General features: G+C 48.2%; 11 protein-coding genes across 11 annotated transcripts; 2 read left to right on the top strand and 9 right to left on the bottom strand.

The window, feature by feature from the left end:
• Nucleotides 1-18: 18 nt before the first annotated feature.
• MGYG_01381 (hypothetical protein) lies at nt 19-939 on the bottom strand. The gene is made up of 5 exons (XM_003177252.1): nt 847-939; nt 611-723; nt 384-547; nt 160-303; nt 19-94 (listed from the first exon to the last, which is right to left on the bottom strand). The coding sequence occupies exons 1-5, from the start codon at nt 894-896 to the stop codon at nt 59-61; spliced, it is 507 nt and encodes a 168-aa protein (XP_003177300.1). The 5' UTR covers nt 897-939; the 3' UTR covers nt 19-58.
• A 468-nt stretch (nt 940-1,407) lies between these two features.
• On the bottom strand, nt 1,408-2,965 carry MGYG_01380 (glucokinase; the record flags this gene model as incomplete). The annotated part of the gene is made up of 2 exons (XM_003177251.1): nt 1,408-2,706; nt 2,780-2,965. 2 exons carry the CDS (start codon nt 2,963-2,965, stop codon nt 1,408-1,410), a joined length of 1,485 nt encoding a protein of 494 aa, XP_003177299.1.
• A 954-nt stretch (nt 2,966-3,919) lies between these two features.
• Nucleotides 3,920-5,515, bottom strand: MGYG_01379 (C2HC5 finger protein; the record flags this gene model as incomplete). Its single annotated transcript, XM_003177250.1, has 1 exon — nt 3,920-5,515. One exon carries the CDS (start codon nt 5,513-5,515, stop codon nt 3,920-3,922), a length of 1,596 nt encoding a protein of 531 aa, XP_003177298.1.
• A 523-nt stretch (nt 5,516-6,038) lies between these two features.
• Nucleotides 6,039-6,485, bottom strand: MGYG_01378 (secretory phospholipase A2; the record flags this gene model as incomplete). The annotated part of the gene is made up of 1 exon (XM_003177249.1): nt 6,039-6,485. One exon carries the CDS (start codon nt 6,483-6,485, stop codon nt 6,039-6,041), a length of 447 nt encoding a protein of 148 aa, XP_003177297.1.
• A 1,042-nt stretch (nt 6,486-7,527) lies between these two features.
• On the bottom strand, nt 7,528-8,397 carry MGYG_01377 (hypothetical protein; the record flags this gene model as incomplete). Its single annotated transcript, XM_003177248.1, has 1 exon — nt 7,528-8,397. One exon carries the CDS (start codon nt 8,395-8,397, stop codon nt 7,528-7,530), a length of 870 nt encoding a protein of 289 aa, XP_003177296.1.
• Nucleotides 8,398-8,974: 577 nt separating this feature from the next.
• On the bottom strand, nt 8,975-10,525 carry MGYG_01376 (hypothetical protein; the record flags this gene model as incomplete). Its single annotated transcript, XM_003177247.1, has 1 exon — nt 8,975-10,525. The coding sequence occupies one exon, from the start codon at nt 10,523-10,525 to the stop codon at nt 8,975-8,977; it is 1,551 nt and encodes a 516-aa protein (XP_003177295.1).
• An 838-nt stretch (nt 10,526-11,363) lies between these two features.
• Nucleotides 11,364-13,333, bottom strand: MGYG_01375 (hypothetical protein; the record flags this gene model as incomplete). Its single annotated transcript, XM_003177246.1, has 4 exons — nt 11,364-11,797; nt 11,996-12,997; nt 13,066-13,184; nt 13,251-13,333. 4 exons carry the CDS (start codon nt 13,331-13,333, stop codon nt 11,436-11,438), a joined length of 1,566 nt encoding a protein of 521 aa, XP_003177294.1. The 3' UTR covers nt 11,364-11,435.
• A 782-nt stretch (nt 13,334-14,115) lies between these two features.
• Nucleotides 14,116-14,754, bottom strand: MGYG_01374 (peptidyl-prolyl cis-trans isomerase ppi1; the record flags this gene model as incomplete). The annotated part of the gene is made up of 3 exons (XM_003177245.1): nt 14,116-14,526; nt 14,616-14,657; nt 14,722-14,754. The coding sequence occupies 3 exons, from the start codon at nt 14,752-14,754 to the stop codon at nt 14,116-14,118; spliced, it is 486 nt and encodes a 161-aa protein (XP_003177293.1).
• A 430-nt stretch (nt 14,755-15,184) lies between these two features.
• MGYG_01373 (hypothetical protein) lies at nt 15,185-17,008 on the top strand (the record flags this gene model as incomplete). The annotated part of the gene is made up of 1 exon (XM_003177244.1): nt 15,185-17,008. The coding sequence occupies one exon, from the start codon at nt 15,185-15,187 to the stop codon at nt 17,006-17,008; it is 1,824 nt and encodes a 607-aa protein (XP_003177292.1).
• A 191-nt stretch (nt 17,009-17,199) lies between these two features.
• MGYG_01372 (3' exoribonuclease) lies at nt 17,200-18,447 on the bottom strand (the record flags this gene model as incomplete). Its single annotated transcript, XM_003177243.1, has 1 exon — nt 17,200-18,447. The coding sequence occupies one exon, from the start codon at nt 18,445-18,447 to the stop codon at nt 17,200-17,202; it is 1,248 nt and encodes a 415-aa protein (XP_003177291.1).
• Nucleotides 18,448-20,560: 2,113 nt separating this feature from the next.
• MGYG_01371 (hypothetical protein) lies at nt 20,561-22,849 on the top strand (the record flags this gene model as incomplete). Its single annotated transcript, XM_003177242.1, has 1 exon — nt 20,561-22,849. The coding sequence occupies one exon, from the start codon at nt 20,561-20,563 to the stop codon at nt 22,847-22,849; it is 2,289 nt and encodes a 762-aa protein (XP_003177290.1).
• Between the last annotated feature and the right edge of the window lie 256 nt (nt 22,850-23,105).

Genomic DNA, 23,105 nt, shown 5'->3' with positions numbered 1-23,105 from the left:
TACCGCTAACTCATATCTAGACTCTAGGCCATATCTATACCTCTATTGAAAGGGGAAATCACAAAGCGGCGAGGACGGCATCGACACCAGAGACCTGTTTCATGCCCCAGTTAGCCTGAGTGTATACCCCAGGAAGCAAAGAGAGTGAAACAAACTTACAGTGACATTGGGGATAGCAGGCTCATTTTCGGAGTAGATCACCTTGCCGTGATCGATGACCATGGCGTAACGGCCAGTACGACCCTCATGGGCGGTCCAGGCAAAGGCACTGGAGAACTGGGAGCCAGCGTCGCTGAGGAAGAGCTATATGTCACAAAGATTGACATGGTTAGCCATGTTACTTGCAGTAATCAGGCAAACCTGAGACGAGATGGATAACTTACGATGTCGTCACCAGTGACGCCATTGGCCTTGCCCCAGGCACTCATGACGAAGGGGTCGTTGAAGGCAATGACAACAACGTTATCGACACCCTTGTTCTTCAATTCACCGAGTTTGCTGACGTAGTCAGGGAGATGGGTGGCAGAGCAGGTTGGGGTGAAAGCACCTGTACAGGCGTCAGTTGTCGACATTCAAGCACGCTTATACCGTCCGATACGGGGGTTTATACCTGGAACGGAGACGAGGACGACCTTCTTATTGGCCCACTCCTTGGAGGCATCGTATGCAACAGGGACACCGCAGGTCTTGAATCCCTTCTTCTCCTCAGTCCATGGGATGTACCTATTGAAATATCATCCATGGTTAGCCTCGTCACAACACTTCGACAGCTGGATTACCCTGTCAACCAGCGCTGCCTGGCCTGGCTACAAGTTCCACCCTGGATGGGTGAGGCAGAGGGCTCACTTGAAGACAACATCGCTGGGGAAAACGTCTCCGGCCTTCAATGCAGGCATTGTGAATTAGTTTATGTGGTTAAACGTGGTTTGAGCAGCAAGAATCGGTATAGCAGACTGGTCAGAGATGCTGTAGCTATCAACAGGCAGTGCGAGAGACAGAAGATGAAGAGTGAGGAGTGAGGAAAGAAGGAGAAGAAGGAGGAGAAGAGGAAGACGTCCCGCCGCCTATTTATCTCTTATCTCCTTGTCCCGCCCGCCCCTGCCCCACCACCCAGCGCTGATGACATAATATGCCGTTTCCCGTTGCCGGCCGCCGGCAAATCGCAGCATCGTATGATGTTGATAGCGATGTTGATACCGAAGTTGACAGTGATATTTGCTTTGCCTACGTCATTTGAGAGGACATACTCCGGATGGGCGGCGTGATTACTGGGCACTCCGTAGAGATGGGCAGAGAAATGATAGCTCAGTTCGTAACTCCATGAGATGGTACACGTAAATATGCAAGTGTATATAAGTAGAGAGATTCACAGCTAGCACGACGATCAGAGATAAGTAAAACACCAGCTTACCCTTGCAGCGTTTGAGATGTCTTCTTGGCCACCAGGGCTCCTAGCGCTGCTCCTACACCGCTGCCGTCCTTTGCGATCCCGACCCGAATCTTCTTCTCCCCAGCCGGTCCGATGGCCGGTATCTCACGAAAAGCCTCCCGAATATAACCCTCGAAGCCGGGGTAGTGCTCGATCAGGCTGCCATCGACGCCGATATCAACCATTTCGTCAGTCGCCAGTCGGCCGCTGGAGATGACGATGGCGCCCAGAGCGATAGCCCCCAGTCGTGCTGCACGCTTGCCGATAGAGTGTGCTACGAGCTTGACGGCCTGGCAATCACTCGTACTAACATCCGTGATGTTAAGATCCTTGCGTATCTGCTCCTTCGCGGCCTGGAGATCTTCAGAGTTGTCACTCTCGACAATGCTCAGGATGCTGGCATCAATCGCCCATGCTTGGTACAGGGTAGATTTCTTGTCGATCGTCGCCGGGCTACCAAACAGGCTGACAGAAGGGTTCTCCACCATCGAGAGGATCGCAAGACGGAGGATTTCGCCTAGGAACATGCCCGAGATCCGCTTTTCGAACATCTGGACCCCGGGATTGAAGGTCGCATTGTCCAACTGGATATCAAACTCCGTGTTTGGGAGCACCTTGAGGGCATTGTCAAAACTACCCCACTCAGCATTTATCACCATGTCGGGCGCTGACTTATTATATGCGCTGCTGCTGCACTGTTCCATCTTTTTAACGCGGAGCATCTTCTCGACATATGCTCCATTGGTTCCGGTCCCAAATATAGCTCCTATCAGCGTCGTTGAGCTGCCGGGAGAGCAATATGACCGCGCCATCAGCGTTCCCACGGTGTCGTTGATGAGTGCTGCAACCCGAACGGGCAGCTTGAGCTCATCAATCGCTGTCTGTAACAGCTGGCAGATGTCCTTACCAATAACTTCAGGGATGTCAAATCCCTTTGTCCACCGGTATAGTTCACCTTTGTTGATTCCATGCTGGATGACAGGGAAACTGAAGGTAAATCCAAGGTCAAACACCTGTTCCTCAGCATATGGCTCGTTCACTTCCCCCGTCTGTCTCTTCTCGATGTGAGAGCTGAACTGCTCCGAATGGTGCTCGCGTAGGAACGCCTCAATTTGCTTTGCTAGGAAATTAAATAGATCTGAGCCATGCTCAGCAACCATCAGCTCTCTAGGGATGGCAGACTTCGATTGTATCATCGAGTGAGTGGAGTCTCCATGCAAGTTGACAGAGCAAACTCGCAGGTTGGTACCACCAAGGTCGACAGCCAGGTATACGCCCTATAATCACCGGGACCAAAAACAACGTCAGTATCAGTCGTCACCAGCAAAGGGAAAGCATAAAATACTGCACCTTCTCCGTCCCGTCGGGCATAGAAGTAATGTAAGTCGGGATCTGGCTCAGTCCGGAACCACTGTTTTGAGACAGTCCAACTTCCATCTCATGTAGAAACTCCTCCACCCCCTTGTTGAGCTCCTCTGTAGAGTACTCAAACCCCGCAGAAATCCGCTTGGCTTCCTCTAGCACCGCAGAAGCCATCTTTGAGGGACAAATGGAAAATATCTGTTCTGGGTCGAGCAGGCCTTGCAGGTACGGGCTCTCACACCACTGGCGCAGGTATTCGGGTGGTGTTTGTGCTGTCGACACAGTGCTGTGGCGAGGGGCAAGGAAGTAGAGCAACGGCGACGACGTCAGAAAGGACACGCGGGGAATCCTCGGGCCGTCTCCGAGCACGGTAGGGACATTAAATGTAAGGGCGAGGTGTATAACTATGAGTATTATAGGGAGCACAAAGTAGTGAAGCAACGGGCTCAGGTGGCTATATATCGACGGCTTCTTGTCTGTGGTGGGGAGACTCGCGCGCCTGCCAGTAGTGGCTTCTCTGGGCCTAGAGATGGATACCTGCAGGTTAGCGAAAGGGACGAGAAAAGAAACAAGGCGAACATGAACTGACGAGTGGCATGTTTCATGACGCCCAGAAACCTGGTTCATGTGAAGGATGTCTGCGATGCGAACGTCACCGGCCGTCATCGAGGGTGCAGAGTACAAAGTACAGGTTTCCAGGTTGGCGCACGCGGGCTGGACCCGTGGGAAACGCCCAAAGTGAAATCTCCAGGCGGCGAGAGAGATTGGCTCGTCGTTCCTGTCCTGCTGCGGTTGCAGGCCAATGGGTGTCTTGCGGGTTGCCGGTCACTGGTGCGCGGCCATTGTTGTGATATTTGACTAGTTGTCGCAGTGGCCAGGCGAAGATGAGACGGAGTCGCTGCGGCAGGAGGAGAGAGTTGGCGTTGTTGTAGGAAGCGATCAGGTCAGTTGCATTTCTGCGCTTCGAGGAGACACGAAGAAGAAGAAACAATTAACGAGCGAGTTAATGCTACGTAATGACAGATTCAAGCCAACATGTAAGTCATTAATTTAATACGCAGGCATATTTCTTTTTATGCTAATGAACAGCCTGTCGACATCACGATGGGGCTCCCGTATATATATAGACTATCCGCATTGCGCTGGCTCTGATTCCCTATCGTACCCATGCAGGCCACCGTCAAGAATCCACTGCTCGTTGTCGTCATTGTCGTCCTGGACTCGTCTCCAGGCCTGCTTCTGCTCTCTTCTCCGTACAGGAAGCTTGTCGCTACCTTCGCCAGACGGTCTCCATGTAGGCCTGACCAGGCCAGCGCCCTTTAGCAAGGGGTTGTTGGAGAAAGTCCCCTCTCCTACAGACAGCTCAGGAGACTCAGTAGGATTCTCGGCTGCCTCTTCTGCGTTGGCATCAGTATCGGTTTCGTCGGCCCTTGGCTGCTCTGCCTTCTCGTATGTCCGAACGAGTTTCCCTTTCTTCACCTCCAGGCTCATAACAACGCTCTTCTTCTCCCACTCCGGCTTGGACTGCTCTTCCAGCTCCCGTAGCATGCGCTGTTGCTTCTTCAGCGCCAGTGCTCGCTGGGCCGGCGTCATCCACTGTGTGGAAGACGAAGTAGGTATATCGAAATCAGCTGCCTCGTCTAGAATCCGAGTTCTTTGCGCATTGTGTGCCTGGAAAGAGAGGAGCTTGTCACGGTGAGCCTTTGCAGCAGTTAACTTTGTGTTGCTTTCGATGCTTGTTCGAGCGGCGGCGGGGACGTTGTCCTCGCGGCGGAAACTGTCATTATGGGCTCGCATCTTCTCATTACCACGCTCAGATCGTAGTTCGCGGATCATGTCTTCGACTTCCTCGCTAGAGAGAATCGGAGTACCGCAAAACGAACACGGCTGTATGCCTTCCAGAGCACATATTATCTTCCCACATGAAGTGCAATTTGGTGCTGGCGTGAAGAGAGGGTGGATAGAAGTGTTGCAGTTACACTTCCGTGTTTGGGTCTTAGAGGGATTTGAGGATAGTATTTCCAAGGCGGCAATTGCAGATGTGATGTCTGCTATATTATTCGTCGTCGTAGTAGTAGTAGTAGCGGCATTAGTGGCGGTTGTTGTACGGCCAGTCTTTTTCTGCCCTGTGTTATTGCTTGATGACGACGGCGCAGCATTATGTTGTCCAAAATTCTTCGGAACTTTCTTTGATCGAACATTTGGCAGATATTCCGATATCATGGGCCCAGTAGCAGATGGCGGTAGCCTATTTTTCGACTGCGAGGGAGCTGGTGATTGGTTTCTTGATGATGATGCTGGCGATACACTCTCCGAAACGTCTCTGGGCCCAGAACTGCTACCGGCCATGTAGTTCTCCTCCTTCTGTGGCTTTGTATACCCACCACTGGTATCTCCATATCCTTCTGGTCGCCTAGCTGTGGGCGAGGGGTTCAAGGCACCCCTCTGAGATTTTGTCCCGGCTTGTTTCTTGGGTATCTGTCCACCTCTGCTGCCTTGACCATTGTTGTTCTGTCGCTCTGACTGGCCACGTCGTGAATTGAATGCAGAGATAAACTCAAGAGCTGCCGGAGAGTCATCTAGCAGGTTTCTCAAATGTTCTGCACTTTCGTCTTTAGACAGAGAAGATGAATATGATATGACTTGTCGGAGAGACTCCTCGTCCAACGGAAGGAGTTTAGCAAGTCGAGGGATTGCCCACGTTTCGAGAGAGGATCCCGACATAATTTATCGTAGCACTGGTATAATACTTGTGGGTATGAAACAGTTTATAGGAATCCAGCCTTAGTTGTTCTTGATATCAATGTATCAATCAACCTATTTGAAAGAGCGCCTTCTTATCTCTTTTGGTCGAAGGCTCGAAGGGCGATGACTAACAAAATAAACTTTCGGATAAATAAAATTCCTATTTACCCAAAAAGGACTAGCGTTTATTGAAGATCCGCCAAGACGATCTTCGGCCAAACCTTGATAAAAATAGATATAGAGGTTGGTCAAGGCTTTTCTTCAGGGTAACCATTGAAAGGACGATCACGATGAACCAGGAATAGATATCCAGGTACAAGCACTTAATACAGGAAATATGGTGCTACCATCGAGACAGCTTTCACAAAAACATTACGATAGATTCATTATTGGGACTATATACAAAACAATGCCCGGTGGTTCCTGACTATGTCTACTCCACGAAGTCTTCACAGAGAGTCTCCCACCCACTTTCTTTTCACTTGAGCCCTGGGGAAATTCTTTAAGGGCAGTCGCCATCACCGCACTCGCGGACGAAAAAGTAGTAGATATCGGCATATCGGCGGCACTCAACGCCTTTCCAGCTCTCGAGGCCAGAGAACTGGTTGCAGTAGTTGTAGAGATCAGTCTTGAAGTTGTCGTCAACCTTCTTGCGGTAGTCCTCAGTGAAACGGTTGAGTCTCTTTCCATTGCGATATCCGTAGTCGTGGCGCTGGCAGGAAGGGACAAAGTTATATCCTCGTGGCATGTCAGGGGAGCTGGAACAGTTGTCAGAGCTCCAGTCGCAGCATGGTGGGTTCAGGGCATTGCGGGCGGCCTGGAATGAGGAAATGGAGGTGCTAAAGAGCAAGCGGTCGATGACGGTAGCGCCACAGTCACAGGCGGTAGCAGCTGGGGCAGCAGCGGCCAAAGAGCTGGCACCCAAGGCAAGAAGAACACTGAACTTCATGGTGATGATGGTAGCAATATATTTGTTTGTTTGTATATAGGGTTTTGTTTGAGGTGGGTATCTCTGTGAAGCCTGGAGTAGAATGAGGGTATTCCACTGAAGGACATCTGCCTATTTATATTCATCCATTCTTTTCCTCTGGGAAAAACAGAGTCCATCCAGGCTGGTCCCTCTTCTGCAACCCCGTATCGTCGCCATACCTCCGTATCCAGCGGACACCACAACAAAAGATACATTGCTTTGAGGAGATATCCGAAAGTAAGGCTAAACCGATGATCGTTCAACTCTGGGCTCTGCAGGGAGCGAACCAACCAGAAGCACGAACTCCCTGTGCGCTCGTATTCATGCCCTCCCGAAACTCAAGGTCATCGGGCATGCATTCCAGCCCTGTTATCGGATTGGAGAGGTAACTAGGAGGAGAAGAAGAAAAGCATGGATGAAGGGAAATTGACAAAGTGCTATTCATCGTTAGATATAAAATGACTTGGTAGAAGGGGACCAGCCACGTCGATCCCATCTTCAGTTTGCGCTGACCCCACATAAGAAGCAGAGGATGTCTGGTCTCTGTGCGGAGAACTCCCTTAAGGAATCGGTCCGAAGCCTACCGCTCGTATATGGAATAATTGGCAGGGCGGAGTTCTCCGCGCCTTTGATGATAATTCTTCAAAAGCAGTGGGCAGTGAGATTGAGTGAAATACGAAGTATATAAAATGAAACTTCGATAGCCTACCTTAACGAAGGCATCTCTTCACTTTTCTTGTTTTCTCAAAGCAGGTTGGCTAGGAAAAAATTAATAGCCATGGGTAAATATCAAATCAGTCAAGAGCAAAGATCAGGGATATGAAGCATCTTGAGAACTCGCATTCGAAGGTTTCCATCAATACCACACCCCCGCTACCACAAGGCTCACTGCCATCTCTGCCTTGCCATCTTGAACATTCAATGTCGGGACAGACCATGATACTGAAACCATGACAGGCCAGTAACTATCTTCGCAGAACAATACAAATAACAGACGAACATTCCGCACCAAGATAATAGTTTAGACAAGCCCCTGCTCCGCCCAGATTAACTCGCCCATGTATACCAGCTTCTCTTTCTTGATGCTAATGTCGGCTTCTCTGCGGCCACGTTTTGGACGGCGGAATACTTTGTCAAAGGGGATGATTAGATCCCCTGTCGCTCTCGCGACGCCGTCCTTGTAAAAAACGCGGACTTCTTGCGTAACCGCTCCAATTGGTTGTTGAGAACGGGTCATGCGTCGAGGATATGAGAGCTCCCAACGTTGGAGAGTAATATTTGGCTGATGCCGATCGATCTTTATCGTTATGGCAACTTGGGTGTCGGATCCCTGTGCCTCCAGCCATCCCTGAGCGTCGATCGCCAGCTTTTTCGCGGTTTCCGACAAGCCAGTCCCAAAGACCAGCACGGGCCAACGGGTATGGCCTGCTATAGCATAAGATAGGTCTGCCTGCTTCTTCCAGGCCTTATTTGAGCTCTCCACCAGTTTCTGGTTTATGCCAATGAGTTCGTACTCGAGGCCCATCGCCTCCAGCGCTTTTCCGACCTCCAACTGGAGGCGGGCGTTGGTAACTTCATGGACACCGCTCGCCATGACTTCGAGAACTGCAATTGGGCCTCCTTCTTCAAGCTTGTATGAGATTTTTGGGCCTCTATCGGGGTAGGTCTTGTCAAAGTCTTCAAAGAAGGTATCGCGCACACATGTAACAACTAAAAAAGGGCTTTTCGAGCTATCTACATAACAGTCGTGAGACTGACTATCTATTATATTCTTCAGTCTCTTCATATTGGTATATTTGACTATTGGTGTCCCTTCAGGGAGCCCAATCAATAGCTTTGAAGCCGCAACACATTGCTGTGTTGTCTCGGTCATCCTGCTTAAGGAATCCATTGTGTGCTCAACAGTACAGATACAAGATATGTGTTGTTAAATTGGTGTTGTTCGACGTGGCGGTGTTATATGTAACCTGCTTCTGAAGAAACAAACCCTCGCATCAATATATACCCGGGCTTAACTAGTTACCGTAACTAACGTAACTGTGGCAAATCTCGGTCACACTTTGTTAACAACCCGTCGGCCTAGACAAAATTGATAGTCATAAGTAGCTACGTTCGAATTTGATCAATTACTTATAACCATTTTCCTAAAAGCTGACTACGCCTTTCCTACAACATTGATAATCACAGATGTATTGCAGAAAACATGCTTATCACAGTTCTTTCAATGAATTGGCTACGTAACTAAACTAACTAGTTATTTTGGCAGGGGAATATCCTATCTTGACCATGTCTACACCAGCATATGCCAGGATTGAAGCGTAAAGTTAATAGCAGAGACAAGGGTAGGATAGAGCCAGTACAATAAAAGAAACAAACCCGTGGGAAAGACCTTCAAACAAAGAGCACCACTCGTATTAAAAACAAAAGGTGCATTCATGCTGTGTCCGGAATGATACAACAGCCAGATACTACTCGGGTGTCCCCGAGGCACTAGGTGTTCCTAGCCAAATGAGCTCGATCACACTGTGTGTCTCATCAAGCTCCCTAGAGTACAGTTGATGTACATTGTTCCCAATGACGGTAGCTTCCGCAAGCATCCATCGTTCCTTTTTTACTCCGGGCTGGTCCTTTGGTCTCATGGGCCCAAGTCGCTTTTCAAACACTCTATCATCTCCTTCCCAGGTCTTTTCAACTTTGTCGAAGCCGACAGATTCGGCATTTGCAGAGGCGTCAATCGTGTATTTGATCATTGAGTAGCCATTCGTTAGCACCCAAAAGGTTCGTTGTCCTTTGCCTGTGATCCGTTCGTCGAAACGCCATCGTCGTAGGACAGAACTACGTCCTGCAACAGCCGCGATTGTGCTCATCCTTACAACGTCCTTGGTGTACCAGCTCTGCCAGTGATGGAGAGAGTCAAATCGGCGCCCTGATTCAAACAGCCCATCAGGCTCACCACGTATATCCATTTGGTATAGCGAATCCCAGAGTGTCAAGTCTGTATTTCCAAACTTCTTGATGCAATGTGCCACTTTCTGGTCTCCAGGTTGAGTACCAAGGTTCTGGCATTTCTGGTACATCATATGCATGGTCTCTAGAAGTGGCTTTGACACAAATACCCCAGCCCCACCGAAGGCAATAGGACCAAACTCTTGAACTTGAATATCAGCCTCGGAGAGAGATCCGATATAGTGTCTCTTGGTGGCATCAATTGTTGCAAGGCGCTTGCCGATCGTAGCTAGAGACGGGAAGAAGGTGTCGTCGTCCACAAAGCTAACCCACTTTACATCGGGAAGAGTATTTTCGATATGTTCAGTGAATGCTTCAACCAGGCCGAAATAACGAGCCGTGAACTCAAGCGGCGAAGTCTTGAGGGTCAGGTTTAGCCCACGGTTTCGGAAGTACGTCTCATGGATATCGATATCTTTCGTTCCCTCAGGGACAAGAACTAGCAGGTTCGCCTTCGATGAACCGTATGAGAAAAGGAGTGACGGGAGGAGACGCCTCAACCTGTCTACGTCTGTTGCAAGGCCAAAGAGAATGGTGGCGGTATCGTCAGCCTCACTGTCTGCTGCCACATCCACATCGATGACTGGAGGACATGTCAACGCGCCCTCTCCGTCATCCTCAGGAGGTGCCGTCAGTCCACGGTCCAGGGCCATGAAATCTGGGAGAACGGGTTGTCTGATGGTTTCCATAGAGGCGAATTTCGCGTCTGAGCTGACTATGTTGGGCCGGATGTAGGCCCGAGTAAAATTCTTCCGATGAAGCCATTCTGAGTATGACAAGGGGGGTGGAAGCATCAAGCCCCTTTTGCACAGTCCATCGACAGCCTCGACAGATGGGAACTGGGGCCGAAAACGCGTCAGGGGGGTTACATTCAGGCTTGACCGAGAGAGCTGATCAAAAGAACGGGCAAGGTTAAAGAGAGCAATCCGATCATATCTGATATTAGCCCAGAGAAAGAAGACTGGAATCACCAGCACCAGGCTAATAAGGATGTTCTTGGGTCGGATATGCATTGTCACTATTTGAGCATAGAAGGCGCGTCGTTGCGGGCTCCTAGACAGAACAACGCCTGTGACCCCTAGATCCCTTTCAGCTTGAAGACAGCAGTAGAGAAAAGAAGTATCCAGCTAGTAAAGCTGTTAATGTGTAGTAGAAGTCTGGAGAATAAGCAAGAGAGCGAGAATGAGAGGAGGGGGGAGGGAAGAGAGATTGTGTGTGTGTGTGTGTGCGCTGCAGACAGGATAACAAGGGGAAATTAAAGCCAGCCAAGTTAGTTATTGGTGTTGTGTCCAGACAGTGTTCTAACCAAACATATCAAAGATACAAGCTATAGGGCCACTAGGTATGGCGGGTATGGCGTGCCTGGGTAAGCATAAACATGAGCTTAGCAATAAGATAAAGACAGACCACGTTAGCAAGGAATGTGCAGTATAAGACAATACAGCAAAGGATAGTAGTAAGGAGGTATAGGAGCATCCTGTAGTATTATTGATATAGGCAGTTCAACAAGCTATCTCCTATCAGTATTAATAGAGTTGGTATATAACTCCATGATCCCAGAGCTCTTTTTCTATTTATTAGGAGGATTGAGATATCCACTAGATATATGTATGGTTGCACTTTCCACAGTTATGGATGGAGAAGGCCGATATATCAAAGCAACAGGGAGCAAGAGGACTGGCTAGGCGGTAGTCACTATGTCTATTACCTTCTAGCACCCCAACTTGTGTGCAGCAGTCAAGGGTAATGATATATATTTTTATCTTACCCTATGCCAGCAAGGGTTCCGCTGTACATAGAGGTAGATGGGATAAATTATCAGCCAAGAAAGGTATTTAGATAGAAAAACGCATCTGATGGACTTTATATTATCTTAAATAATATTTCAGGATGTATATTAGGGTATTTGTAACATTCAAACAGTTACATAGCCTCACTTACTTCCTCTTCGTCAATCATACCTTCTCGATCATCAAATTTCAAGAAGTTATCTTCATCAGCTTCATCAGCCATTATGACTTTCCATACCTGCTTAACCTGATCGATTAAACCATCGTCAAAGGCTAAGTCAAGTGCCGGGGCCGGGAAAGAGAAGATGTTATCGTGCGACCCTCTTAGGTTCTCATCTGCGCCACTTTCAAGCTCTGGGCGCACCAGTTGGGTGAAATAAGCGCACCAAATTACCTTTGCTTTCGCATCTAAAGATTTCAAAAGGTTGTCCACTGCGCTTTGAAGGACAGCCTGACCTCTTTCAGCGGGCAGCAGGACATAGCCATAAATTATACCTATTTACATCGAATGTTAGCAACATATATCGAACTCAAGAACATAATGTAGTATGGGACGAAAGACGAGGCCCTTAGGCTCTCTGGATCAGAAGTATTGGGATTATCTTCAATGGTATTGCAGACAATGTAGATAATATAAAGGCATCATAGAAAGTGGTTAAATGAGTGTGGAGTAAAGAAAATGATAGTACTCACATTGGTTAGCAGGGCATTCTCCAGTATCACTTGAGTGTACCAAGAGATATGTAGGAGGGTCAGACATTGCTGATGGGATAGTAACAACTGCGCCAGCTGGTATGGGTCCGTTTTCTGATGTCGGTGGAAAGAGCATCTCCAATGAAGAATTGACAACCATAATAGCTCGCATAAGGCGGGAATAGGGATGTACCCTTTCGCGTTGTATCTGTTCCGGGATATCCCATCTGGATCCAACGACATATCTACTTTTTACAGACTCGTCGTCCGTGAGGTAAATATGCAGATTCTCGCCTTCGCTTCCCTCAGTTATCACATCCACATCCTTGATTTCCCTACCAAGGGCATAGATACCACCGCCAACAGCACAGGCACGGCAAGCAGCCTGGGAAAACTCTGCTCCACCTCCCCATTTAGCAAGAACGGCACCGAAACCAGGACCAAATACCCCAATGGAGGCAAGATGCCTTTTGATATTTGGAATAGCGTCCACAGCATTGGTTGTGTCAATACTCTTGAATGAAAGAGAAAGCGAGAGCAGCGGATCGAACAAATCGCTGGGAATGCGATATTTGGTCTCTAGCAGGTCCTGAAACTGCATGTTTGGGTCTACCTCTGGCCCTATCTCAGTATCCTGGTCATTACCCTGTTGCATGAGTTGTCTGAGAAGCTTCATTAAAGACCGCTTCGATTTCATGCTCATGGTCTCATCAGTAAACACATCTTCGCGGCTGCTAGGTACGCGCCGTAGTGTAGCTGGCTGGGAGTCGGTTTCGGAACCAGTGCCGTGCTGATATACCCACCAACTCCCTACAGCCTGAAACTCGAGCTGACGATAGACCCGTGAGGATACCAATGACGGGAGAAACCTGGACTGAGAAAATAGCAGCTGAGGCGATAGAGATAGTGTATATGCACGTGAGAACGATAGTTGGTTCCCTTCACCATCCGAAACAGCAGGCCGTGATATGGATGCAGATTCGAAGGGCATAGATTTAGGCACTGTCTTGGATAAAGGCATGTCAGCGTCCTAAACCATAGAGTAAACAAAGAATCGATAGAGATCATACCCTCATTAATCTTTTTCACCCATTCTTCTGCTTCCTGCAGGCTAAATGCAGCTTCAGAGCCGCCATAATAGTCATTCTTGTCTATATGGAGGATCTTCTTGCCGGATCGTGACAAGGCACTTCACGTAAATTCCGTGTCAGGAAACAGCCATACTGCGCTTCACTCGAGTATGCCCCGGACTTACAGTGCCAGTAAAGCCTGGGGAAGGCCAGTGCCCGATATCACGACATCCCAAGTCGATCCATCAAGTGTGTTCAAGTCGAGCATTCTGATATGGCCCCCTTTCCTTTTGAATCAAAGGCCAGGAACAACGTCTAGTCATGGCCCCTGTATCATTCTCAGCAGCCAAAGCAAAGCCAAGGCAGCAGCAACTTGACACCACAAATGTCCCTTAGGCTGCCACGATTTTCTGAATGCTGAGGACCAAAAGCTGCTCGAGTTCAACTTTGAGTTGCCAAAAGATGTTCGATTTTGCTTTTTGTGCGTGGAAAAACGATGTATCACGTGATATAATCTTGGCGTGCGCTAACCAAACAAAAGCTGGGAAAAAATATGCTGAATCTAATTCTTCGTCTTCTTTTCTCTTCATGCCACTCTGCGTGTAATGCGCCGACATAAGCTATTGACGTGTTAGTTCTGTGTCTATGGATGGCCCTTCATTGGTGCCGTCATTAAGGAGTGGTAGATCCAATTTCGCCCTGTATCTGCCGCTCAGGATAACTACTCTGATAGATGCGGTTCGTATTGAGGTGATACATCGATTTAAGTATATTTATCAAAGGACTTTGGGCTTTCCGAGTGCCTTCTGTTTCCGTCCTACTGGTGTCTGGGGACTGAGCAGCTCTTCTCCAGTACCAACCGGAATTCAATGTGTACAGACCCCAGTGATCACGGTAACCGCATAGTTATGGGAAATACCTGTAGAGCGCGTGTCTGGTCAAACCCAATAAATGCAATTTACATTGGTGGGATGAGCAGTGGTGTGCCGGAGTTGGTATCCATCGCTATTGCCCGAAACGGTTCATAAACGTCCGCTGGGAATCTAGCTCTCACTCATCATCGGCTTCAACGAGACGAGCCCTCAGTATCTTGACCTGGTCCACTGGCCGGTCCTCGGCTCCTGTTTTTACCAGGCCCATCCTCTGCACAACTCTCATCCCGCTCTTCACGCGTCCGAATATTGTATGTTTCCCATCCAGCCACGGTGTTGGCGCCAGCGTGATAAAAAACTGGCTGCCGTTCGTGTTTGGCCCACTGTTCGCCATACTCAGCACTCCAGCCCCAGTATGTTTAAGGGAAGGATTTATTTCATCTTCGAATTTTTCACCGTAAATCGAGCTTCCACCTCTGCCGGTTCCGGTTGGGTCGCCCGTTTGGACCATGAAATTGGGAATTATACGGTGAAATATGACATTATTGTAGTATCCTCGCTGCGCCAACGTTGAAAAATTCTTGCAGGTCTGTAGGCGTAAGTTAGCGATGTTGACTCGCACCACATACGAAAGGTGTGATGAATCATGGAGGGGGACAATATCGGCAAATAACCCACCTTTGGGGCATGCTCTGTATAAAGCTCGACTGTAATAGAGCCCTAGAAGCAAAAATAGCGGTTAGAAATAGCCCTCTCACGCTTGATGATGTTGGTAGAGAAATACCATAGTTGTATCAAGAACCACTTCCTGCGCCATGGCTAGGAATTATAATATTTATCTTGCTTGCAAGTCAAGAAAATATGCAGTTAAACCAATAGCAATGTTAATCGAAGGGAGTAGGTATGCTTGGTTTGTGGTGGTTATTGCAAGTGTTGAAACTCAAAGCGCTGACCGAGAGATCCATTCAATTTGAAGCCACATCTCAACTCTAAAAGACATAAAAACTCCAACAACATCAACAACATCAACACTGCACTTCACAAACGCTGCCGGACACTTTCTCCAGGGCAAGGATAAAGACAACATTTAAAAATACACTACCATCATTCGCTAGTGTTATCTTATCCGCTGCTTTTGGTTCTGCATTCTAGGCTTCATTTTCCACCCCCAAGCCCCAATCGCGACTACCACGTAAACCAGCTAGCGAAACCCCATTTGATACAGGAGCTGACAACTGAAAGGTGTCATGCATCCTTTTCCTAGCTTTGCGGAAGCTGTAGATCAGCTCACTGTGGAATTCACCCTATTAAAGCCTCTCATTCCCACGTATACCCATCTCATACTTTCTACGCTATTTGCTCTATACATCGGCTGTCATGCATCGATTTCAAGACCCCCATCAGCTAAGAAGGACTCCAGAGAAGAAAAAGAAGAAGACGATACAGATGAAGCTGTTGTCCAAAAGATGGGTGGCCTGGAGCCATCAGATGCTATAATGTTTCCGATCCTCTCTGGTCTCACACTCAGCGGGCTCTATCTCCTGATAAAGAACTTTGACACCGAGTATTTAAGCAAGATCCTAAACTGGTACTTTGCTCACGCCAGTTTTATATTTGGTATAGCTTTCATCCGGGATGCTATTACGATATTCAGGTCCTTTGTCTTCCCTACCCGCTACCTTCACAAAGGCACCCTGTGGAAGGCCAACCAGGAAAAGCGAGTCTACGAAGCAGTTACTTCAGAAGGCTCATCGCCCGAAACTCGTCTATCGCCATTACCTGGCATATTGGGAACAATATCTCTCCCAGAATCTGTGCAGAATCATCTCTGGCAGCTACGGGGAGCTTCTTATCAGAAGTTAAATTTCCAGGCTTACATCCGGTCTCTCGTGGATCTCACATTCCCTTTCAATATCATTGACGTGCTTGGTGTTATTTTATCTGGAATTGTGGTCCTCTTCTCTGCATTTGGCCCACGCCCATGGTGGCTCACAAACTTCCTAGGATTCTGCTTTTCCTATGGTGCACTCCAGTTCATGTCGCCCACTACATTCTGGACGGGAACCCTGATATTGAGCTCTCTATTCTTCTACGACATATACTTTGTCTTTTTCACGCCCATGATGGTCACTGTTGCCACGAAACTTGATATTCCGATTAAGCTTGTCTTCCCACGTCCACCTCCTCCTGGCGAGACCAAAGCAGCAGAAGCAATGCTAGGATTGGGTGATATCGTGGTACCAGGGATGATAATTGGGCTTGCCTTGCGGTTCGACCTTTACTTGTACTACTTAAGAAAACAGAGTCGACAAGGGCAATCAAGTTCAAAGGACGATGACCGAGTTGAATACAAGAATGCTGCCGGCGGATGGGGTGAAAGGTTCTGGGGATGTAGCTTCAAAGGAGCCAATGTTCCCCAGCATGAAGAAGTATACTTTGAGGCAAAATCGTTTCCAAAAACATATTTTATTGCCGGATTAGTCGGATATGTCGTTGGTATAGTAGCAACATTGTTATCGATGCAGTTATCTAAACATCCACAGCCCGCGCTACTATTCCTTGTCCCAGGAGTTCTAATTTCTCTCTGGGGCACAGCATTCGCAAAGGGCGACCTGCAAACCATGTGGAACTTTTCTGATGAAGTTGAAGACGAGGAGGACAGCAACGAGGACGAAACAAATGAGCCTCCAGCAAGCGATTCCTTTATGGAGGGACTTCTAAGAAAAATCTTACCCCCGGCCTGGGCCACTCGGGTAATTGGCCGGGACAACAAGAGCGCACCCGACGATGGCGAATCTAACAGAGATTCCGGTCCAAAGAACTCGGGTAATGATGGATGTAACGACGGTACTGGTAGCAGCGAGGAGGGCCCCCTCGCGGAGAAGAAGTCTCGTTCGAAGTCTGAGCTTGTTTCGCTTTCCATCTCATTGTTTACAGGGATAGAATCGCAAAAGGAGCCAGCGGAGGAAGATAACCTTGTCTCCAAGCCTCAGTCCTCGACGAGTTCCTCGCCAGTTCTTGTTGCTAAGGAAGAAGAACGCCCATTGAAGAAAAGACGGGGATATAAATAGACCTGCCAAATCAAAGGTGTTCGATATAATGTGCAGACTTTTCCGCGGTTTAAAGCTTGAAACACACGTTACATCAACTTTGGTATTGATGATATAGACATAGTAATTATGATATAGCAGCTCATTAATCCGTTTTTTATTTTGTTCCTCCCTATCCTAGCGGTGGTGATCCCCAGATTCTAGGCTAGGCCTTAGCCCTCTAAGACCATCTTTAATTCATTCCACCTTGAGGTAGCCAAGTTGACAATTTCTTTCATTTCTTCTTTGCCAACGTAAAACCCCCCATTCTTCTCAAGCTTCACGATTTTGACGAGAGACTTTGGTGAAGTGAGATCCACAACAATACAGACACGTTCTGGGCATAAAGACTCTTCAAACGCATCGGGATCCGCTAATACCCATTTATCATACGTTTCATCCACATCATTAGAAGTTGGGCTGCCCAATTTCTTCCCTTTCCCCTTTTGTTGGTCAAACGGAAGAAATACCCGTCTCCAATCGTCCATTCCATGAGCCTCAAAAACACAGAATGAGCTCGAAATCGGCATACCCCGTAATCGTAGGCCTCTTGCTTCAGAAACTCTATCAGAGCATAATACTCTCTCGCTCTCTAAATCCCACCATGCTTTCGGCAACTTGGTGTTTCTAAGCGCAGCCACTACTGCTGTCCACGCTACATCAAACGGGTTCCCTGCAAGTGAAACCATCAAGACGTCAATATACAGAGTCCAGAAAGCTTTAACTTCCGGCTCCTTCGCTGTAGCTTGAACAGAGTTATCACCCCCATCATCCATCTCAATATCGTCACTGGCATTTTGGGGTGTCTTGACCGGATCTGGGGTATACCATATTCGCAGGTCTTCAGCGCAAACAAGATTCGAGCTGTGAAGAAGAGAAAGAAGTTGCTGGGATAGGGATTGCGCCAGAGCTGTAGGCGGAGCACTAGCAAATATACTTGGCGAACAGCCGGTGCTTAATGATAAGTTGGGGACAAGTAAATTGAATGACTGGATATCCGAATTGTCATCTTGATTGTCTATCGCTAGGTCCGGTTCAGATATTGTACCGGTATTTTCAGTTTTCCTCCGCTTGGTGCTTCTCGAAGTCGAGTCTGATGTAACTTTCCAAGATGCAATGTCATCAGTATGAAGTATTTCTGCCCTCACGCCACAAACAGCGGCCGTGTCGCCCATCCGAACAACAGCACTGCCATTGGTATGGGTAAGCGAGCCTGTGCTTACAGAGGCCGGTCGAAACTGTGCGTCTGTCCTGCCATTAATCCGTACCGACGGCCGCGAGCTTGAGGGAGAAGGTTGGAGGTGTGCGAGTGTATAAGTATGTGGTTGGAGCTGTGCCAGGTGTGCCGGGGAGATTGAAAAGGCCGGAACAGGACTGGGCAATCCAGTAGACGTTTCTGCTGCTAAATTGGCTGTTGCCATCTCTCCAGAATGCCGCTGTTGACTGGAGTATCTATCTTATTTCTTTCCTTCCTCAAAGAAAAGTCGCGTGGCAGAATAAGTTCAAAGTGCCAAGGCGGTGAGAGGGCTGGGCGTGTATTTTATACATGATCACATGACTGTCCCTTAGGGCCACTTTAGGTAATATCAGAAAAGAAAACCGACGTCAAGAGAAACAACAACAACACAGTTCAACCATCGACCATTAACCAACATCGGCAGTTGACTTCTATCAAGAGCTTCCGCGGAGAGATTCCATCAGAATCTGTACGGAGTAATTTTCTAAGGAATACGGGTCGCTTTGTACTCGAGGCGAGGAGCTCGACCACCTCAGTCAACCAGACCGCGATACATAGACACACGGATGCCAGTCTTCGGGATGTGCGCAATTATAGCGGAGGGGCTAATGCATGAGATTTCACAGCCCATCACTCCTTGAATGCTGTCTACCCTGCTGATTGGATAGAATCCTTCCTACTGATCATCAGAGGCGGTCGTACAATGGGATGAAGCTACAGCGCTTCGGTTTCTCCCTGGCCAATAGGCACGCTATTAATCGTGTTAGTGATAAGGAGTTGAGCGCTCCGAGGAACAATGTGCCATTTCTATGCTCTGTCTGGGCTTCTTCTGTTGCTGCACCCCAGTCTTTTTGGGCCGTGTGCGGGACTTCCAGCTCTTGTCGCTAGCTTCCGGCTGTCGAGCTAAGATGTGGCACACGCCCACAGACAGGAGTTCCCTCTGTGCAGAAGATTCTTGCTTGAAGCATGAGGGGCGAAAGAGACGAGTGTTATCATATTTCGTACAACAAAAGCTGGTGCACGGAACCTGGTCACAAGATTTTTATAATCGGCCCAAGGCTGTGGACCCGATGTCGCTCCTTGAAGGTTGCACGGCGGCTACATTGTAATGGTGACATCTCAGCGGTGTGCCTTTTGTGTTGAGGTTCTCCCTCGAGAGAACCCGATTATCCGGTGCAAAAGCCTTTCACTCCCCCTGATCCTTGATCCCGTATTTGAGTTTGGACGTCAGGAAGGAGGGGCAGCCGCCTGCGGCCAATCGATATCCGGCGCCACAAGGACCCTTCAACCTTGATCCGTTGCCCTTAACCGATCACCTTGGCTTCTTCTATTCGCCAGGTCCCTCTACCTTGTTCATGCTCTGTGCAAATACATGCATTTCTTTCACATCTTGGCTCCACTCTTCTCGAGTGAGGGTATCGATACAGCTTCTTCCGCTGCAACAGCAAGCCACTGGAAGCAGATTTGCCATATCTTTACTCTATGTATCACCCCTGGCCTTTTCTACCATGCAAAAGCTTGATCATGATTGCTCTCCACCCCATGCTCAACAGAATGACGATGGGCGATCGGCCGACGCAATCCATCCAGAGGCATTTGTGACGCCTCGACTGACCTTGTTTGTAGGGAGCTATCTTTTTGATTTTTGGGCGTTAAAGTCCGGGAGCCACACAACCGCCCTACATTGGTTTATTGTGATATCGCGCTAATATTGTCCTTTTGAATATTACTAGAGTATAAATTGCTTTTTCAAGACTGCATTGACTTCCGTTGAACGTGGAAAGTCAGATATACCAGCGGTCGGAGATGTTGACTTCTTTATCCCCTCGTTCCTACCCTCCTTTCCGTATAGCAATCCATGTTCCTGCTCTGTCGATCTATGCAGTCCATGAATCAGGCATCTCATGTCATATATAATGTTGATCTCCCATCTACTTACTCCGTACTAGCCGCTGAACCTCATCTTACCCAAACTATATAAACGGTACATATCCAGAGGATATCGATTTCTCTGACATTGAGGCCGTGTTAACCTATCCACGGGTGGTTGTGCAATAACGCAACCTGACCACAAACGTCTGTTCTACTCGAATCTAGTCTGCATCCGGATGGAGTATGAGAACCATTACACTTGAACGTATAATAGTTTGCGATCTGACAAATATGGGCTAGTAACTCGCTATCTGCAACTGCTTTTCGGGTGCCTACGGGGATATTCTGACGAAGCCTGGAAGTATCGACCTTCATCACATCTGCCGACTACTTGATAAGCTACCTGTCCTCGATACGCGGACAAAATGCCGCCCAGGCAATGGAAATCTTTAATATCATCCCTGCTGGCTTCGGAATCATATTCAAAATCACTTATCAAACGCATCGATATCCCTATTAACAGTGCAACCACCGAAGAGCAGCTCGCCACTGCGAATCTAGACCCGTTCTCGCAAGCCTCCAAGTATGCACTGGGCTGGGTCTACTTCTGCATTGCACTCTTTGTCTTGACATTCTTTCTCCGTTTATACCAGATATGGGGAGATAAGATTAGAGCCGCACTCCGAAAAGAAGAGTTGATTAGCCCTGGACAAACGCTCTCACCCCTATCTGACTACGAACTTGTTACACCCAGTCCAGCGAACTCCCACCGAGCATTTTTCCCTGCTACTGGCCCGCTTGTCCAACCCCCTAAGCGAGACTCGGCCCTTTCATCTATAGGCTGGGTAAACAACTCGATAGCCTTTGCAAGATGGATATTCTACCGCCCTCTGCCGGTAATCAAGCTTGGGAAGCTTGAGATTGTTCCCCCATCCCTCGCTGCTGCTGTCCTTGTCCTGCTTGCCTTCACCTTTGTGACACTATACTGTTTCCTACCTCAACCTCTGTATTATCCTCACATCACCGATGGATCGCCTCCTCTCGCAATTAGGGCCGGCATGCTTTCTGTTGCGACGCTTCCATGGATTATTGCGCTGAGCACAAAGCCAAACATTATCAGCATGTTTACCGGTATTGGCCACGAGCGTTTAAATGTCCTCCACCGTTGGACCGGCTATCTCTGCCTTTTCTTAGCCCTAGTCCACATGGCCCCATTCTATGTCACTCCGGTCTGGGAGGATGGAGCACTTCCACTATTCTCCTTGTTTATTGGGGGTGACTACTACATATATGGATCGGGAGTGGCTGCTTTAGTGCCACTTGCCGTCCTTTGCATCCACTCTCTCCCAGTCTTGCGCAACCGCATGTACGAACTCTTTGTCACTTTACACATACCGATTTCGATGATCTTCATTGCTATGATGTTCTGGCACTGCAACAACTTCCTCACCTCCTGGCATTATTTAATCTCTACCCTTGCGCTCTGGGGGGTGCCATACCTTGCTAGAGTTTTCTATTTAAATTGGATGAACCCATTCCGGCTTTCGTTCCTCATTGGAGAGGAATCCGCAGTTACAATTCTACCAGAGAACGCTGTCAAGGTCACCATACCTACCCAGATGAAATGGAGGCCTGGCCAATATGTGTACCTCCGTATGCCAGGAATATCCATGCTTCAAAACCACCCTTTCACCATTGCCTCTCTATGCAGTGACGACTTTCCATCCAGTTATGGATCAAAATACCGCGACATGACCCTTGTATTTCGACCATTCGGTGGATTTACTAAAAGGGTTCTTGAGACGGCATTAGAAAAAGGCCCCTATAAAACGTACAGAGCTTTTATCGATGGGCCCTACGGTGGAGTTCGCAGGGAGCTCTCCTCGTTCGATGATGTGATTTTCTTTGCAGGTGGCAGCGGAATAACTGCAATTGCAAGCCAGCTGCTTGACCTAATCAAGAGAATGCGTGATGGAAAGGCCAGAACCAGAACCGTGAAAGTTGTATGGGCACTCAAGCGACCAGATACAATGGACTGGTTCAAGGAGGAACTACGCATTTGCCGTGAATGCGCACCACCCAACTCCATGTTTTGCAATTTCTACCTCACTGGTGCAAAACGATATGACAAAAACACCGAAGTTGTTTCTCACTCAAGGCCACATAGTGGTGTGTTCCACGACAAGCTCAATGACGTCTTCCAGGGAGTTGCTAGCAAGAGGAACTCGGCGTATATTCGAGAAGAAGCTGGTGGTGACGAGGACAAAGAGAGGGAGCTCCGAAGGGAGAATGAGGACAGCGTCTCTGCACTACCAAATGCGCACATACCCACTCGTCCACGCATACAGACTGGACACATCAACCCATATTTCCCCGAAACGCCCAACTCTGTGATGTCTTCCCCAGAAGAGAACGACGGCCTCAACTTTGGCTTTCCTAGCACTCCGACTATGCTACAAAAGAACCTAATGCGCTTTGCCTTTTTCCCTCGGCAGAAAAAGGATGGCTGGAGAACAGAATATGGCCGTCCGGATATACCGTTTATGTTGAAGCAATTTTCCAAGGACTTCGGTCGACGGACTTGTGTTTTCGTGTGCGGGCCACCGAGCATGAGGGTTGACGTCGCAAATACAGTCGCCAGGCTACAAACTACCGTCATGAGCGATCCAAATAAAGATGAGTTGTTCTTGCATACTGAAAACTATGCAATTTAAATCTCTCAATACCACCCTCCTTCCACCATACATACATCATACACCATACACCATATACCATATACCGTATGCTTTTTTTTTAATTATAATATTTTTTTTTTCGACTATTGCCTTTAAATACACTCTGACGAGAATCTTGATACCACTTATTGCAATGTATATAACCCTGATGTTCTTGGGGATTCATTGAAATCTACTTCTACTTCTCAATTATGACGTCGACCTGGTATTACATTTGAACATAGTCCCAAGCTAC

This window comes from Nannizzia gypsea, genomic scaffold (genome assembly GCF_000150975.2).
Source record: "Nannizzia gypsea CBS 118893 supercont1.1 genomic scaffold, whole genome shotgun sequence".
Lineage (NCBI taxonomy): Eukaryota > Fungi > Ascomycota > Eurotiomycetes > Onygenales > Arthrodermataceae > Nannizzia > Nannizzia gypsea.
The sequence above is the reverse complement of the archived record's forward strand: the minus strand, read 5'-3'. Positions and strand labels throughout refer to the sequence as shown.

What these genes read in the sequence shown, in the direction of transcription:
- MGYG_01381 (XM_003177252.1), bottom strand. Translation starts at nt 896, where the DNA reads ATGCCTGCATTGAAGGCCGGAGACGTTTTCCCCAGCGATGTTGTCTTC. An exon ending in CCCAGCGATGTTGTCTTCAA is followed by an intron (nt 724 to 846) that starts GTGAGCCCTCTG and finishes ATATTTCAATAG; the next exon opens with GTACATCCCATGGACTGAGG. An exon ending in CTGCTATCCCCAATGTCACT is followed by an intron (nt 95 to 159) that starts GTAAGTTTGTTT and finishes GGCATGAAACAG; the next exon opens with GTCTCTGGTGTCGATGCCGT.